General features: G+C 38.4%; 1 protein-coding gene across 9 annotated transcripts in view; it reads left to right on the forward strand.

Moving 5' to 3' along the window:
* Positions 1 to 18,886, forward strand: part of CDC42BPA (CDC42 binding protein kinase alpha) — a 162,012-nt gene that overhangs the window by 37,146 nt on the left and 105,980 nt on the right. For all 9 annotated transcript variants that reach the window (XM_066993616.1, XM_066993625.1, XM_066993617.1 and 6 more), the window contains exons 3-5: positions 7,575 to 7,666; positions 13,480 to 13,563; positions 18,028 to 18,123. In XM_066993616.1, coding sequence (XP_066849717.1) covers positions 7,575 to 7,666; positions 13,480 to 13,563; positions 18,028 to 18,123 — 272 coding nt within the window. The remainder of the gene's footprint in view (positions 1 to 7,574; positions 7,667 to 13,479; positions 13,564 to 18,027; positions 18,124 to 18,886) is intronic.

The raw sequence follows: 18,886 nt of genomic DNA on the forward strand, positions 1-18,886 counted from the left end.
TGGTAAAAGGAGAAAGGAAATACCTCAGGGAATTTGTGAGAGGGCGGTGGCAAGTGTTCATTGCCAAAGATAAATGGGACTTTGGTGACAGAGACTTCAGATAGACACACCAGAGTTTGGAAGAAAAAGCAGGAGATCAGAAAGCTAGCAGTAAGTGAGAAAAGAAAGAGAAAGAATTAGGCCTAGATGGAGGCTTCTGTGACTGGCAGGACAGGGAGATAAGGATGTGATAGTAAATAGAGACAGCTACGAGCAGATGGATTTAAGAAGTGCGTGAGGTACAGATGTGGACAAAACTGAGGTGGCTGTGGGAGAAACCATCAGGTGATGTGGCAAAAGTACTTGGGGACAAAGCAGAGTGATACTGGACGGTTATTTTTGTGGTAGAAGTTAGGACTGAACAGCTGAGAAGGAAAGCACTGGGATGAAGAGCCGCAGGAGGGAAGAGGTGGAACTGGATCACCTATTTGTGAGAGGCGAGAGAAGGTAGTCTAACTCACGTTGCTATATTAGATATGTTTGAGGAAAATCTTTACAATTTTTATTTTTCTAGCTTCAGAAATGGAACAGGAGACTCCTACAGTGCTGTGAAATACCTTGGACACTGAGCAGGGGGCTTCTTTAGTGCTGATCCATGGTGTGAATGATAGCTGGCAGCACTGGTCCTTTACGTGGTGACAAGTAAGTGTTAGATGCCTGCGTTTGGAGGACCAAAGTCACTAGCTTTATTGTGGTGAAACACTCATCTTATTATGGTATGCGGCAGAACTTCTAAAGGTTATTATTATTATTTTCAGATGAGGGGAATATTTAAATCATGTATTAAGGATGGAAAACCATGCATACAGAGCAAAGGAAATAGCAGAATTAATGATGCCTCCACAGCTCCCCTGAGAGGATGTTTTACAGTCTGTGGTTACCAAATATGTGTTCTTCAGAAGGGAGAGCTGTTACTTGACAGGTGGTCATTCTTTCCTTTGTTTTTTCCCCCTTCTAAAAATTTGCTGTGTGGTTGCATGCTTTGTTTCTTGCATAATATCCACGTTTGTCTCTGATAGTCGTCAGCACGTAATCTTTCACAAACAGTAAGATATTTTTTTAAGAGTGGAATCAGATCAAATGGCAACATCTTGATTTTATGTGATAAAATTAAGGCCCTGAGAGACTGAGTTTTACTTAAACAGGTATCAAAAAAGAATATATTTTGATTCTTCAGAACATTTAGTAATTCTAAACACAGGCCTGATAAATTTTAGTTAATTCTAAACATAGTGCAAGCATCCAGTGTTTTTGGCAGTCAAATAACGGCATTTTGAGTTGTATGTGAAATAAAAAGGAATGCAAAGTTTGATCTTGTCTGTCAGAAATGTGATTTTTGTTGTCTTGGTTCCAGCTCTGTGACAGCATGAAGGATGGAATCTAAGCAGCATTCAGCTTTTTAAGCATAAGACCACCTTTTTTCTCTTTTGTTAGCCCTTCAGATTTTTTAAATGTCGCAATTTATTTATTTTTTTGGTCTACTCTTGTTTTCCTCCTAGAGCATTTCCACCACACTTTACTAGGTGAAACAGGAGTCCAATGGTAAAGATTTTACTGACAGTGCTAGAAGAATTGCATCAGAATTACATAGCAGGATGAATTAAAGTTCAACATTTCATTTTTTCTGTAGTATAACAATATTAAAATATAGGGTGGTTCACTGAAACTCTTGTGATGAGAAAGAATGGTGACATTAAAAATAATAGCCATATTTTGGTGTAGTGTGGAAGTGTTGCCCAGATCTGCAGTGAGTGTTTAATGAATGCAGGTATTACTTTTTATCTGAGTCTTGGGGGGTGGAACAGAACTATCTTCTACGTTTGGGAAAGATATTTTACTTCCATCTCTGATTTTACAATTTGCGTTGAAGGATCTTTTGTCGTAGCTGTAGCCAAAAATGGTTGGATGGTCTCCAGTTGACCTAGATGAGAACAGATTATTATTATTATTATTATTATTTTTACCCAGGATAAATAGGATTCAAAATATTGTGTCTGCATGTACAACTGTAAAGGAATTTGTGGACGTACTTCTGATTTTTGGAAAACAACAGATTCTTAAACTGTACAGACAGATGTTGGCAATTAATTGTTCATCAGGAAAACATGTTAAAAATGTTCTGAATGAAAACTGAATCTTAACTGCTGAAACTGAAAAGGGTATTTGTGGCTTAATTTTTTTACTTTGCCTTAAATAATGTTCAGCTGTTATCGCTGTTGACTACCGTGTTTTGTCCCTGGTTTCCTCCAAATAGACAAGAAACTGCAAGAAAGCTTTCTTGTGCTGTTTTGCCAATATTAGGTGGGTAGAGATAAAAGGAGACTTTTGTCTCTTTTCCACTAAGTTAGTCTTTAAACACCTTTGTCTTGATGACTGCCAATTATTTCTACTTTTTTTTCAGTAGTAATGTTTATTTTGGGAGGAACATTCTCTCACACCTCTTTTCTGGAGATTTTTGAAACATCTATTTGTGGTCTGTCTTAACTCAGAAATGCTATGTACACATTTCATAATCACAGTGGATAAAAGCCAGTTGAAAATAGTTTGGATTTGGATTTGGACTGAACCTGTAAAATAAAAACACTTGTTAAGTTACTTTCATGAATTTAGCAGAAATTTCAAAACTGCAGAATGCCTTTAAAAACATGTCCATCAGTGTATTGTATTTTGCTTTCTTCTTGTTTGTTTTGTTTGTGTTTGCGAGGACGGTGTTAGTAGGAATTGCAGAAACTTTTGGTAGTATGAGTGACAGCTTCTTAGATCAAGTGTTTTTTTTCCTTTGCAAGGGAAAGCTCTGTGTGTATTCTTATATTATTTTTTTCAAGTGGGCCCACGTGAACCTAATGAGGTTCTACAAAGCCAAGTGCAAGGTGATGGACATATGGGTCAGGGCAATCCCAGACATGAGTATAGACTGGGAGAAGAACTCGTTGAGAGCAGCCCTGCAGAGAAGGACTTGGGGGTTCTGGTCTGATGGACAAAAATCTTGACATGAGCCAGCAGTGTGTACTCGCAGCCCAGGAAGCCAACTGCATCCTGGGCTGCATCAACAGAGGTGTGACCAGCAGGGAAGGGAGGGGATTGTCCCCCACTGCTCTGCCCTTGTGGGGCTTGCACCTGGAGCTCTTGTCCAGGTCTGGGGCCCCCAGCACAAGAAGGACGTGGGGCTGTTGGAGCAGGTCCACAGATGGTCTGCTAAGATGATCAGAGGGCTGGAGCACCTCTCCTATGAAGAAGGCTGAGAGAGCTGGGGGTGTTCAGCCTGGAGAAGAGAAGGCTCTGGTGAGACCCCATCGCAGCCTTTCAATACTTAAGAGGGGGCTTATAAAAAAGATAGAGAGTGGCATTTTTCAGGCAGATAATGACAGGACAAGGGGAATGGTTTTAAACTAAAAGAGGGGAGATTTAAATTAGTTGTTAGGAGGAAATTCTTCACTCAGAGGGTGGTGAGGCAGTGGCACAGGTTGCCCAGAGAAGCTGTGGATGCCCCATCCCTGGATGTGTTCAAGGCCAGGCTGGATGGGGCCTTGGGCAACCTGATCTGGTGGGAGGTGTGGGAGGTGTCAGAGATGTTGGAACTAGGTGATCTTTAAAGTCCCTTCCAACCCAAGCCATTCTGTGAATCTTTCATATGATTTATAATTATTTTTAACTGATGAAGGAAAAGGTTTTTCTCTTGAGATGGAAAACTAGCTGATGGACGTACGCTGTTTTCCTTTTCAATTCCCTGTTTCTTTTGCAATGAACTTTCACCATTGGTTTTAACAGTTGTGGTGGATACAGCTTTTAGTTTCTGAATCTTTGGACTGATGCAGTATTCGGTGTTGAACGGAGCAGTGCGTAGAAACCTGGTTTTGCTGTGTGCTCACCAAGGAAGCATGTTTTATAATTCCTTTGGGAAGTAAGACATGGATACTTTACTGAGATCTGCCGTGAGAAGATAGAGCCACCCATAAAGCAGCTAATGGCAACAGTGAGACACCAAAAAGATTTTCGAATTCCTTAATATTTTCCTGTTCTGTTTTGTTTTATTTTTAAATCAATTGTGGGCGTGCATTTTAAATTGCTGCTCTAAGCCTGCAGATGCTTTCTTTAAGCAGTTTTTGATCCTCATCTCACTTTGATTGAATTTAACCCTGTGCATACAGCAGCTCTAGTTCTCTGCAGTTCCCTGTAGTGAGGGGGGGAGAAGGAGCTCAGCCTCTAATTTCTTCCGCCTAGCCAGCAGGTTAGCCCTGACGAATCTGAATTTCAGGGCCAGCTCTGCAGGCAAAACAGAGAACTGGAGGGTAAGAGAGAGAAAGAGAGCAAGCCAGGAGCATAAGACCAGAATTTCATGTGAGGCACCAATACTGCTCTTTTTTTTTTTTCCCATGTTTGATATCATTCATATTTATAATCAGAATACTAAACTGTATTGGGTTGTCAGCTGTGTCACTGTCCTCCCTGTCACCTCTTCAGGAGAGATGGACTGTTATCTCCAGGAGTTTAAAAATTAAATCCCTTGGTATTAAATATACTGTAAGTAAGGCTAATAATAAGTGCCCTCAAAATGCTGCAGACAGGCGCTATCACCAGTCAAGGAAACTGCAGCTCTTTCTGAAAAAGAGCATTATTTTCTAACTGTTACCTTCATTATGAATCTGTTAACGGAAAGGGGAAGTTAATCGGGGTTGGGGTGTTGTGTACCTGTATAATTTAATAGAACGGCGTTGCAGGGGCCCCTTTGAGCATATTGCATTTTGAAAACCGTTTTCTGGCCTGGAGGTTTGCTGTCTTCATGTGGTGTTGCCAAATCAGTTGCCTGTGAACCTCATAGTCTGGAAAGCCTGAAGTATGAAATTGCTGTCTGAAGATCTGCCTTCCAAGACCCTTGCCTAGGCCAAACTTTCCGTACAAGAGATGGCTGTTGCCACAAGAACAGCAGATGTTTGTAGAGCAGACAAACAACATAGATGATAAAAGCAAATTGACCTTTCTTTTTTGTTTTGGAACGAGCTATTTAGAGTACATTCTGAGAGCAGTTCTTTTTTTCTCTTTCTTTTCTTTTCTTGGACTATATCTTTCATCATAGTACTGCTTGACTATACATTGACGTTTCTGTTGCTACAGATGATTAAAATATATGTATGTTAGGGTTTACTAACATTTCCACTAACACCGATGCTACAAATCATTAAACTGTATCCAAATGTATTCTTGTCTGTTGTATTTTACTGAAGTAGTTTTAATGATGTTTATTTTTCCAGTGTCCCTATGGGAACCCTGGAAGAATCCAAAATGTAATAATTAAAGAATGACAGGCCTTTCCTTACAATATAAAGTGAGGAAGAGTTTTGTGGTTTACATAGCTATGCTGTTGCTTGTTAACAAGATATTTTGTCTTGTATGCTATCCAGGCCTGTAATGGTCAAAAAAAAAAGTTGAAGTCAAGAACTACATGTTTGTTTTCAATCAGTTGTTTTTCAAGTTAAAAGACTTGAATAGAATGTTCTAATTTGCTCAGTTATATACATCAGTAGTGTTAATATTTGTATTGAATCACTTGGAACAGCACAGCTTTTGCTGTCCCAGTAAGGCACTACATTTTGCTGTCACTTATTTTGCTTATTGCAAGACTTTTTTTTTACTTTTTTTAAAAAAAAAGTTTGTTTTTTTTTAAGTTTTAAAAGGTTGGTTGAAAGTTTGGGATCTCAGCTTGAGAAAAATACTTCAGTTGAATTACATTTTAAAAGAATACCCTGCACTTTAATTGTACAATTAAATATTTTGAATAAAACGAGTATAAATTAAAGGTAAAAATATTACTAAAATAAGTGCAAATCTCAGTGTCTTGTGGCTACATCATTACTATTTGGACCTAAAACCTACCTGTCTGTTTATTTATTTAGGCAAAAGCTGATGTTCTTAGAGTTATAACAAATGTAACTCATGCTAGATTCCTTGCATCTGAAGAATCTTAGAAAAATTGAACAAGTTAAGTCTGATATGAAAACTCAAAAAAAATCTGTTACTTTTCAGGGCAAAAATATCAATTGTTGTTATCAATGGCTTGTACAGTCAAATTGTATGATAATCAAAAAAAACCTTATTTCCAAATTCATTAGCTGACTATGGAGAGGGTTTATTTGTAAATAGTTCAGCCTACAATTTTTTCCTTGTCATGTCATTTCAAACCTACCATGACAAACTGGGTACTTGATCTTTCAGTTCATGGACTCTGGCAAGGTAATGAGTTTTTTGAGTTAAATTCTGTTTTCAACTTGTATATGGACACAAACAGTGCTAAATTGATATATATATATATATATATGTATATGTATATATATATACACACATATACGTATATATATATACTGTCTTTGCTTTATTTTAAAGTAGTCTAAATCTCTAAGTTTAAGAATATAAATTTAGTAAGTCAACCTCATGAAGTCGTGTATTTACTGTAGTGGAATTGTTTGCAAGAGTAAGAGAGAAGTACTAAACCCTTCGTGCTTCAGAGAAACAAAATGTTGGGGAAAAGAATGCTATTGCTTATAGGCACAATAACTATAAAGAACTTCTTTTGTCTGAAACATAATAAGTATTAAATCTTTGACTTGACAATGTATCATTCCGTTTGGATGAGAACATCCAGCCTGGTGTTATGTAATTCCTATATCATCTCTTAACATGAGAATTAAGTTGAATGTTGTGTGTTTAATTCTCTTCCCCCCCCCCCCCCCCTCAAACCTTGGAAATACAAACTTCAAATGCGGTGGTTTGTATTTCTTAATTTTTTTATGCTATTCTTGTAATGGAGCATAAAAAAATTAAAGTCCAGTTGTTGTTGTTCCCCTCCCACACTCTGTTTTTTTGTTTTGTTCTTCTTTTTTTGGGGGATGGGAGTGTTGGATTTAGGGAGGGGATGAAGGGAGGACAGGTTCTTTTTTATTTTGGGTTCTTTTGATAAACCCACTTTATACAGGTAGGGTATTTTCCATTGAATGTGTTAATAATGTCCTGTGAGTTCTTGCTTCCAGTAGCAAAGAATTAACTCATAAGTGTCCTCTCTCTTGAAGAAGTGGTCTATAAAAAATACTGCATGATGCATAAATGAGGACAGTATTATCCTTCTGGTCATCTTTCATCAGCATTTTAATTTTATATCAAATGCAATAGAGTTTAGCTGTTTGGCAGAGAAATTCATATTGTCCAACGGTCCAAAGTGAACTCTTCATTATATTATCCTTTCCTTTTGCGATCACAGATCACATAAAACACAAATGCAGTGGATGTCTATGATCTCGAAAGACTATCGTTGGACTGTTATTTTTTTTTTTTTTTCCTTTTCCTTAAAGGCAAAATCCAGTTTTCTCTCACAGCAGTTTCGTCATAGTTCTACTGGCTATTATTTCCAGCTTTAAACTTTGTTACATTACATTAGAGAATATAGGTATATAAGCAAAATGGTCTGTTGTTTTCAGGACTCTGTTTACACCTATTTTATGTTTCATTTTTTTGTTTTTTAATGGTTGATATTTTCCTTGTTTCAGCAAAACCGTTTACATCTAAAGTGAAACAGATGCGACTACATAAAGAAGACTTTGAGATCCTGAAAGTGATTGGTCGAGGAGCCTTTGGTGAGGTATGTGTGTGAAAAAGGCAAAAGGAAGGATTTGAATATACTTGCTGATCTGCCTCACTGAGGAGAGACAGTTAATAGCCACATACCAATGTGTATGTTTTACATTATTCAGGCAGAAGGGATATTTTAGGCCAACCTAATACTTGATGCAAGTATATTTTGTTTTATATCTTCTCTGGCAGCCCTTTGCAGCTCTTTTTAATCTCTTAACTTTTCAAAGAGGCAAGTTCACGTGGGCTAAAAGACCATATTTCAGCCATCTGATAAGTCATTTGCTCAACTATAGTTCTTTGAGTCAGCAGATAGAGACCGCTGAGTTACTGATGGTGTAGTCTTTTCCAATCTTCCTAATAACTGAATTGTCTGAAAGTAGTTTTCAATAACTTAAATTGCCAGATACTGATACTGACATACTATGAACACAGAGAAATATCTCTATTCTTGTTGCTTTGTTTCCTAAAATTAATATTTGAATTTTTTTCCCTATATTTCTTGCAAGGATTTTACCAAATGTTAGTTTCTGTTTTAGTTGTCACCTACTACTGTCAAACTATAAAATTTTTTTGCTACTTCTGATTAAACCATCTTTTATTTCAAGTTTCAAGCAAGGCTGTTCACCACGAAGTTTTATGGCCACTGGGGATTTCAGAATATACTGGGCTGGGGAAACTCGAATGAATAAACCCTAGCTTTCTGCCCCACTTCTTAAGTTATATTAAGAACATGCTTTGTTCTTCACTTAAGTCACTATTTATACAGAAGGACCCACATAATGTGTAATGATGCCTAGAATTTTTTAATGGCCAAATGTGTTACAAATGGGAATAATATTCAAAGCTTCTGCAGAAGTTATTCTTTATTGCCTCAAAAAAAGATCTGAGCGCTGAAATCCAAAGTACAAGGAAGAGATTATGAGCAATGTCTTCATTTCTTTTGTAACGGGAAATGTTTTTCAGACTGTTATGTTTTCATTGATATAAGAGCATCTCTGGGGGCTTTGATGGCAGATGAGGAAGAGTTTTCAGGTTTGCTTACGTATTTGCTTAATGTGAAAAATTAGGCTAGTAAAGTCTGATTATGGAAGAACAAAGTTCTGTAGGTAAGTACTTAAGGAACAGGAATTTTTACTGTAATGTAGTATCCACTTGTGGATAATCGATCTTCAGCCTTAACCTTTGCCGCAAAGAAAATGCTGCATTCACCGTCTTGATGCAAATGTTTCTGCATAAATCAGTGACTTTCTCAATGTTGCCATAGTAGCTGCAGCTCAGTTCATGCACAAATCATATAGGATGTAAGAAAAATCACTGTGTGAGTACTTTCTTGTCAGAAGAATCATGCATGAAACCTGCCTCATATTACACTTTTTAAAAGAAGTCATTTTAGTCTGCTGAATCAGCATCAAACTCCGCAGCAGCTAATTCCAACACCCACCCACCCTTGTAGTGCTTTCTAAGGAGGCTTCTTTGCGATGAATCATACCATGGATAGTGAGAGCATAACTTTCCCCATCCTCTTCTGGGGACCGTCCACACAACATGGTAGTTCTCTTTTAGGAACAATATTTCTTTGTAATGCCCTACCTGAGAAAGACAGCATGACCACTTAATCATCAAAATCTTCAGTAAGGGGAAAACTTAAATTCTTTCAATGAAAATATTTGACTTTATGCGTTCTTAAAGTAGGACTTTTAAAATATTTGCAAGCATATATATTAAATCTACTGACTAGTTTAAATACAGGTTTAAAGTCCTACTTAAATATTTGTCTAGGAAAACAAATTATGTATGAAACTACTAGTTTTCTTTCCAAATAACTAGTAAGCATATAAACAAGATTTTTAAAAGGACTTCCAAATTTTGCTGCTACTTTAGCCACCAAGCACCATAATGATATTAAGCTGCAAAATACTTGTTATTATTCAGTAGGTGATAGTAGTTTGCTGAGACAGATTAAGCAGAAGATGGTTTCTTTCCAGGAAACTGTAAACGAGACCAAAGCTTCTCTAGGTTTCTGGGAAGATTAATTCTCATCTCCTGAAGCAGCATAATTCTGAAATTCCATAGACTACGAAGTTTTAGTGCAAGTTTTCATTGGCATAGTCTCAGACTTGTTTTGATTTTGATTTTACACTCCTCGTTTTTTTTTTTTAATTTGCATAGTTAATAAATATTTCCCTTTTTGTTTATGCAAGTTTGATGTAGGCAAAAAATAGTTCAAGTATTGCTTATAACTGTAAGAGGTTCTTGGTTTTCCTTTTCCCTTGAAGTCCATAGCCTGCTTGCTGTCACTCTGAGAATGCTTCCTTTTCCCTTCCCTCTCCACGCATACACGTACTTATTTAAAATTTAAAGAGTGCTGCCTTTAGAAAACACAAATGTTTTCCTTGGGAGGAGGATTATCCTAGCTTTGAGAACTAGTCATTCCTAAATTTTGGCATCTAGGTATGAACAATAACATCCCCCCCACCCCCTTCAATCCAGAGGTTGGTCATAAGAGCTAAGACTTTATAAGAAAAGCCAAAGCAGTGTTGTGCTCAGATTGCGTTAGTTATTTGACAGATAAGAGGCTGTTAGTTCACTGTATGTTACTTTGAAATTCGGTGCTTGTTTCTGTTGGGCTGGCTACTTTTGAAAAAGCAATATTGGCCTTTTTTTCCCCTTTTCTTCCCTGTCTTTCCCATCTTTTTCATCTTTCCCCCTGTGAGAAATACAGAGAACTGTTGGAAGAATGAGGAAAAAGCATCTGACTCAACCAAAATGTTTACATCAACACATACCAGTAATTTTTGTTGAGCTGCTCACAGGAAAATATAATTTTAAAAAAGCAACAAACAAACAAAAACACCACAACAAAGAAAAATTTGTGTCCAATCTTAATAAATTCCAGTAGCAAGGCACTTCAGGATAACTACTTAGGAATGATCATCCTTTCTTCTGTCTTGACAATTTCACTGGGGAAGGGAGAACATAAAAACAGCACTCGGTGTACTTGAGCATTCATACACATAGCATGTAGATGTGTGTGTATGTATATGTAAACACTGCCTGGCTCTGTAATCACGTTTGAGAATTTTTTGTTACAATTAGAAACCACCTCAGATTGTTCATTGCTGAAGTGTCTGGTGTTTGTTTCACAGTCAAATCCTGAAATAAGCATTGTAGAATTTAATTCCACGAAGCCCTGAGACACACAGAAAGATGCTGTGATTGCAGGAAAATGATGCTGTTTTCATTGTGGTCTTGTGTGTGTTGGGTGGGTGGGGGTGGTGTGGAATATGGATGGATATGGAATAACATGAATGCCTTTGACAGACTAAACGGCTGCTCCTGATTGTAAATGCAGCTGGTAAACACGAGTCTATTTTTGTTCTTTAGTCACTCTTCAGTTCTGGTAGACATTCACAGAAAGCACCAAGCCCTCAATTATTACAAAGCCTACTCTCCAGCTGTTAACCAAAGGCAGTGCTGTATCTCTTTCAGCTGTGTCCAAGTAAATGCTGTATAAGAGACTGGAAAATTAGGCAGCTGTGCAATTAGCGCATGTCATAAGAAATCAAGGGGGGGGCAAATAAAAACACACCCCAACAACAACCAAAGAAAACAAGACCAAACAAAAAAAATGGCCTTTTACTGAGCATGCTAAGGGCAACAAATGAAGCCCTGAAGTTGGAGTAGAAATACCGTGTTCTGCTCACACGTCTGGCTGCCTGTCCTCCAATGGTACTGGTGGGATTGGTAAAACTTCACTCAACAACAGCAATCCAGCCAGCTCTATGGCCAGCTTTTTTATTTTTGTCCACAACAATGGCAAAATCCTTAAAAGTGCTTAAGGCAGAATTACACAGTAGCTTCATGTCCCAGACTGCATTATGAAGAAGCTGTCCCTGTCATCCAAGCTATGACACAATTTGAATGCTGACTAGGTTCAGTGTTAAGGTTTTCTCCTCCCACCGTTTCTCATTTAAAAACCCCAATACAGATACAGCTTGTTAGAGATTTAACTAGAAGAATAAAAGGAAACTCAAGTTTCAAATCTGCGTTGTGGGTTATGTATTACCCCAGAGGATTTCCTTCTATGGAAAATTGTGTTGCTCGGTCTTGGGATACCACGCATAGAATAGTGGATGTTATTTATGAAAGAAAATTACAGTCTAAACAATATATTTTTGTGTTTCAAATTTTAAAGTACCTTGAGGGATCCAAGGTCTGGACTTTAGCCTCAGTTTTTGTGCATGAATCAACCTCTAAAAATTTGGGTTCGTAAACGGGGTTAAACACATATATCTACTACCTTTCTGTCTCTCTCCTTTTTTTATTCTTCCCCCTCACCCCAAAGGCAGCAGTATCAACAGCAGGGCTAGTAATGTATTGCTGCACAAATGGGAAGCGACAGCTGCTTTGTCTGGGAATCTATAGCTAAGTAAGAGGTACACTTTTAGATATGCTTAAGTTTAGACATCTGAGTATTGCAATCCTTCAACGTGTACTTTTGCCATATGTATGAAGCTGCTGCAGCTGATGACACATTTGAAGATGGCTGAAAGATGTTTGCATTACGCGTTCTTCAAACTGTCTGATCTTGTATTTTCTGTTATCTTTGTCTTCACACATGGCTAGTTTACTGATTATGAACGAGGCAGAAGGAATGTAGGAATCAACCTTAGTATTTTTTTTTTGTCACTGGCCTGCAGGATGAAGATGGTGATAATCTGGGTGACAGCATGCTGGTTTGTAACCGAGTGCACACAGAAATAAATGCATCTCCGTAAGCCTTAGAGATTATTTGAAAGGGAGGAGGCAGAATGGGTTAGTTGGTGAATGGTTATTAAAATGTATTGTATTAATAGTTGAACTTCTCCATAACTGGTATGGTAATACAGTGGTCCGGTCTCATTTTGATCAGCAACTCTGAGTGTGTGTCAGATTATTGATGGCCACTTTGATTAAGACACTTAGCTTTCTGTACCCAGGGAATCCTGAACTGTGAAAACATATTTATGTAAAATTCTTCCCTTCCTCTTTCATAAAAATATTCCATCTTAGCTTTTCATATAAATCAGCAAAACTATAATATTCTCAGAAAAAGACTATATCAGTACGCTTTGCTAATGCAATATTAGATGGGCCTACGGTATCTCATGTTTAACAAACAATGAAGGGGAGTAGAGCTTGTGTTTCCTTACGTTTACTTTTCTAGAAAATGTGAGTTTCAGCATTTCCCTGCCGCTGACAAGAGGCATGATAAAAGGGTTCATTGAACTTCAAGTGGAAAAATATGAAGTAATACTTTACCATATATTTTAGTGCATTTTTTTGAAAGAGTAGAAATTACCCCACAGCAAATCTACAGTAATAATTTGTGTCTAGAACCTAGAATGAGTTGTTTCTTGGTTTTAGAAACTGACTAGTAAGTTGTTGTCTTTTCTTGGTGGGTCTATAACTTAAATTACTGTGTAATACTGGAAGGATGAGTCCAAGAATATCAAGTATACAGCCAGTGATAGCTTCGTGCAGATGATAGAGCAAGAAATGTGATAGTGTGAAAATACCATTGTTCATCTAGTCACCTAGAAAAATGATGCGTAGTGAAAGTGTGATACATAATGAAAGCTTAAAGTAGACTTGGAGCTTTTGCAGAATAAATAGCCCATACTGCTGTGATGATACTCTTTCTGGATAGTGATGCTATGGTATCATGCATGGATAGTAAAGTTGTTTCCAAAACACTGAAGAAAAAAAATTGCAAGGCTTCATAAAAGAAAACATAATGTCTTTTAATGTTTAGGTTTATCTTTTGTTTATCTTTTCCAGGTTGCAGTAGTAAAACTGAAAAATGCAGATAAGGTTTTTGCCATGAAGATACTTAATAAGTGGGAGATGCTGAAGAGAGCTGAAGTAAGATAAATTTTTTTTCTATAATCACATACCCTCTTACTCTAGTGAATTGTTACTTCTTTTTCCATGAGAAGACTCTGTGTATATTCCACTTGAGGAGGTGCTTCAGTACTTACTGGCAATATGAAGATTAATATCAAAATAAGCTTAAAGCAGTTCATGGGAGGGGTTAAGTGGCACGGTGACTTGATTTAGGTGGGGCTGAATGTTTTGTACAGTACACCGTTTCTGTAATTGGCAAAGAATTATGTACTATACAAGCAACCTTATAGTGTATTTATTTCAGTAGTCTTTAGCAAGTATATTTTCTGTGGTATAAGGAAATTACCAAGCTTTAACTCACCATGTGTATTAGTTTGTCAGCATTTGGAATTTAGTCAAGGTCCAATTTTTTGATTGAAAAATTAGATAAAAGTTTCAAATTTGAGAGCGTGTTTCATAAAAATGTCCCATTTGCAAAAATCTGTGACAGAAAGTTCATTGCTAAAGCATAAGTCCATTCTGTGTTCTGAAAAAACTCTTTCGCTGGTGCTGCTTTGCTTTGGGTTCCTACTTGTATTATATGATTTCACCTTTCATAGAATCCACAGTACCTTTCCATGGATTCCTGTGGAAAGAAACATAAAAAAAAACACCGCACATTAAAATTGGTATATTTGTTTTAAATTGAACGTGTATCTAATTTATTTGAACTTCTTAATCTTTGCATACTAAAAACCAAACCGTCTGAAGTAGACTCCTAAAACTAAAACTCACTAAAAGCAACAAAGTTGTTTGACTATTGTCTCTTCCTCAGTTTGGACGGTGCAAGCAATATCTTGGCTGCCTCAGGGCTACCTTCAATCCGTTCTCTGCCCAGCTTGTATTTGTGTTGGGGATTGCTCTGACCCAGGTGCAGGACCTCGCACTTGGTCTTGTTGAACTTCATAATGTTGGCATGGGCCCACCTCTCAAGCCTGTGAAGGTCTGTCTGGATGCCATCCTTTCCCTCCAGCGTGTGGACTGCACCACACAGCTTGGAGTTATAAGCAAACTTGCTGAAGGTGCGCTTGATCCCACTGTCCATGTCACCAACAAAGGTGGTAAATAGCTCCAGTCCCAATACCAACTCCTGAGGAGCTCCACTTGGACATTGAGCTGTTGACCCACAACTCTTGGAAGCAACCATCTAGCCTTACCCACTGAGTGGTCCATCTGTAAAATCCGTATCTCTCCAATTTAGAGAAAAGGGTATAATGTGGGTCAGTGTCAAGTGCTTTGCACAAGTCCAGGCAGATGATATGTCTGTTGTCCTTCCCCTATCTACCAGTGCTGTAACCCCATTGTACAAGGCCACCAGATTTGTCAGGCATGATCTGCCCTTAGTGAAAACATATTGGCTGTCAACATATATTTCCCTTATTTCCCGTGTGCCTTAGCATAGTTTCCTGGAGCATCTGCTTCACGATCTTGCTTGGCACAGAGGTGAGACTGACTGGCCTGTAGTTCCCTGGGTCTTCCTTTTCCCCCCTTTTTAAAATGGTGGTTATGTTTCCCTTCTTCCAGTCCATGGGAACTTCAGCAGACTGCCACGACTTCTGTAGTGGTTTTATGTGGCAAGGTTTTGGTAGCAGGGGGCCATAGGGGTGGCTTCTGTGAGAAGAATCTAGAAGCTGCCCCATGTAAGGCAAGGGCCCTGCTGCTGACCAGAGCTGAGCCAATAAGCGATGTTGTTTTGCGCCTCTGTGAGAGCATATTTAAGAAAGGGGAAAAAAAATGCTGCCACACACTCAGCAGCTGGGAGAGTGAGAGGAGTGAGGAACAGCCTTGCAAGTGCCAAGGTCAGTGAAGAAGAAGGGGGAGAGGTGTTCCAGGCGCCGGAGCAGAAGTCCCCTGAGGCCTGTGGTGAGGACCATGGTGAAGCAGGCTGTCCCCCTGCAGCCCATGGAGTACCACGGTGGAGCAGGGTTCCACGCTGCAGCCCATGGAGGAGACCACGGTGGAGCAGGTGGACCTGCACTGACGGAAGCTGCGGCCTGTGGAGGACCCCTGCTGGAGCAGGCCCTGGGCCGGAGCTGCAGCCCGTGGAGAGGAGCCCACGCAGGAGCAGGGGGTCTGGGGGGAGCTGCCGCCCATGGGGGACCCGTGCTGGAGCAGTTTGCTCCTGGGGGATGGACCCCGTGGTACGGAGCCGTGTGGGAGCAGTTCTTGAAGAGCTGCTGCCTGTGGGCAGCCCCCACAGGATCAGTTCAGCAAGGACTGCATCCCGTGGGAGGGACCCCACAGCACAGGGGACTAGAGTGACCAAGAAGGAGCAGCGGAGACTAAGCGCTATAGGCTGACCACAACCCCCATTCCCTCGTTCCCCTGCGCCGCTTGGGGGGAGGAGGTAAAAGAGGGCGGATGGGGGGGAAGGCGTTTTCGGTATCTTTCCTTTGTGTTTCTCACTGCTCTAGCTTGTTAGTAATAGTCAATGAATCTTACTGTCTCCATACTCTGTGTCTGTTTTGCCCATTACAATAATTGTTGAGTGATCTCCCTGTCCTTATCTCAACCCTTTAGCCCTTTGCATCATATTTTTCTCCCCCTTTCTCTTTGAGGAGGGGGAGTGAGAGAGCAGTTGTGGAGCTTAGCCGCCCACCCAAGTAAAACCACCACAACCTCTCAAATATGATGGATAGTGGCTTAGTTGGATCAGATGACCTCTGGAGGTCTCTGCCAACAATTTAGAAAGACTGTGCCTTACGAAGATGAAGTGTAATGTTGAGATCATGGATTGGGCACAAAAGGCTTTCGGTTCAATCTTCCCCCCACTTATAAAGGTTTCAGTCAGGCCAAATTTGTTATATTCCCAAAAGAATAAGACCCCAGAGATACATACACTGAGACCACAGAAGAATAAAATGAGTTTGCTACATGTCTGTCTTCCTTTCCTCTGTGAGAAGGTGCTGCTTTGTCCAGTGCCCTGGGAGTTGTGATGGAGGTCCTTAGCCATGTGGCTCTGAGGAGAGCTCTGAAGGGAGAACACAAATGCAACCTTCCTTTTAAGAATAGGTCCATTTATTAGTTACATTAAATCACTATGTCTTAGTGCAGTTGTATTGGTATGAACATGTAAGCCATGTTTAGACTAGTGCAATTGCATCTATTCTAGAATTTACTTCTATTTGGCAGTAGTATAACAGCAAAAAAAAACAACAACATGAATTTATGTAATTGAACTATGTTATAGCAATTACAGGAACCACTGATACAATCTTTTTTTGGCCATGAATTAATGAAAAGCCCATATACCACTTACTTAGACTCCTTGGCTGTTACTGTCTCAACTGTGATCTACTGTGGTAATAGCTGTTGCTGTCTGCTCTAGGCACGTTGTCCAGAGGTGAGTGTTTAGAGTGCTCAAGGAACGCACAGCCTCCTGTTCTTACATTAAATCATGGCAAAAACAACAGGAATTATATAAACTGTGTAGTAATTAATACTTGAATTGTGTAATAACAAGTAGAGAATCTACATGTCATTTCATTTATCCTTGTGAGAGCAAGAGTTCTTAATATCTCTTTCTGAAATATGCAGAGTTTACAAACAAGGAAGGAAAAAAAACAAGCTGAAGCATAAACAGTTTTTTTCCCTTTGAAGATGTTCCTCTCTTCTCCCACCCCGAAGTCTATTTTTCATTTAATAACCTTTGACAGTATTTGTTTTTAAGTATTTTTTTTTGTTATTTACACAAATTTCACTGCTTATTTCACGCATTATGCTGTGATTAAAGTATGCCACATTTCTTTTCCTTGGTTGTTCGATTTATTCACCAAAATAAGACCTGTTACAGCTTATTTGATTAGAGGAGGGGGAGTTATTTTCTGCTTTGTTTCTACTGAATGTATTCTTCTGCATAGCTCAATCTCAAATGCTATATCACTCTTCATTCTTCGCTTTCCAAATCTCACAGCTACCAATAGACGTGTTAGGGGTCTGGTATATGGCTATTGTTTTTGGAAGTGAAATTGGAAAAGTGAAAAGGCTTGATTTTACTTCAGATTTAGCTGTCTCATAGGATGTAAGAGAGATTGAGCATGGTTCAAACTGATGAACCATCCTTGTGAGGTAGCAGAGTGTGTTGGAAGAGTTTATGGTCTCTGTTTTTCTCTATCAGTTGTCTAAATAGAGCCCATACAATTATTATTCTTTCTTTTACACTATCTTTTAGACACTATTCTGAACAAAATTGTAAGTTAACTTTCCTTAACAATGTAGAAAAGTACAACTGTTTACATTTGAAGAAAGTAGACTCTTCTGATACCTAATTTTTCTTAGATTTTGACATGTTTGGAGATTGTAGTAAATGACTTTTTAACTGAGAGAGAGATTAGAATTTGTTTTCCAAATGTGATGTTAAAAATTAAATAGCCAGACTGCAAAATGTGTTTGCTTTTGTTTATTTTATTTAAAGCCTATAATAATTATTTTTCTCCCCTTCAGACAGCATGTTTTCGAGAAGAGAGAGATGTATTAGTGAATGGAGATAACCAGTGGATCACAACGTTACATTATGCATTCCAGGATGAAAACTATTTAGTGAGTGTTGCACTTACATACGTAAGAAATGAAAATGAATAGAAATTCAGATTCTTAGTTGTGGTATGAGAGACAAGCATAGTTCATTAATTGTGTATTCTGAACCTTTTGAGCACCTATAAGTTTGTGCATAAGATAATGAAGGATGGAGGGTGGTCAGATACTTAAACTTTTGCTGTTGCTATCTCAGGAATGTAATTTTGTTTTCTAAACTGTTTTGCATTTATTGATAAGTTTCTGCATTTATTGATAAACCTGGATCTATCTGCACCTTCTTTTATAATTTGCCCCTCTAGTTTAATTGGATTAATAAAAGTGTGTTTACTGACATAAGCTTTCTATTTATGTGATTAACATTACTGATTGGAGCTTTACAGTTAAAATATGGAATTGTCCAATTTTTGAAATAACAATTCATTTTGATTGGTCTTTGCTTTTTTGAAGATTTAAAACCACTAAGATGTAATAGAGCAAATGTTCTTCCAACACGGAAGAATGCCACTAAGTCTTAATAAGTAAGATTTGGAAGCTGTAGATGAAAGTATCTCTTTAATAGTCAATGTTACTTATTTTTCAAGTATTTTGACAGACTTGCAAAAAAAAAGGTAATATGAAAAAACATGTTGATTTTCTGTGAAATCTTTCTCACTGAAAATATGTTTTCATTTTGTTATTGAAGTTCTGGTAATACTTATGCCCTAAAGGTAAACAACTGTACATCGATAGATTTTGTTTATTTGGTTTTTATTGCTTTGTGCTTTTG

The sequence above is a fragment of the Anser cygnoides genome, chromosome 3 (assembly GCF_040182565.1).
Source record: "Anser cygnoides isolate HZ-2024a breed goose chromosome 3, Taihu_goose_T2T_genome, whole genome shotgun sequence".
NCBI classification, from domain to species: Eukaryota; Metazoa; Chordata; class Aves; order Anseriformes; family Anatidae; genus Anser; species Anser cygnoides.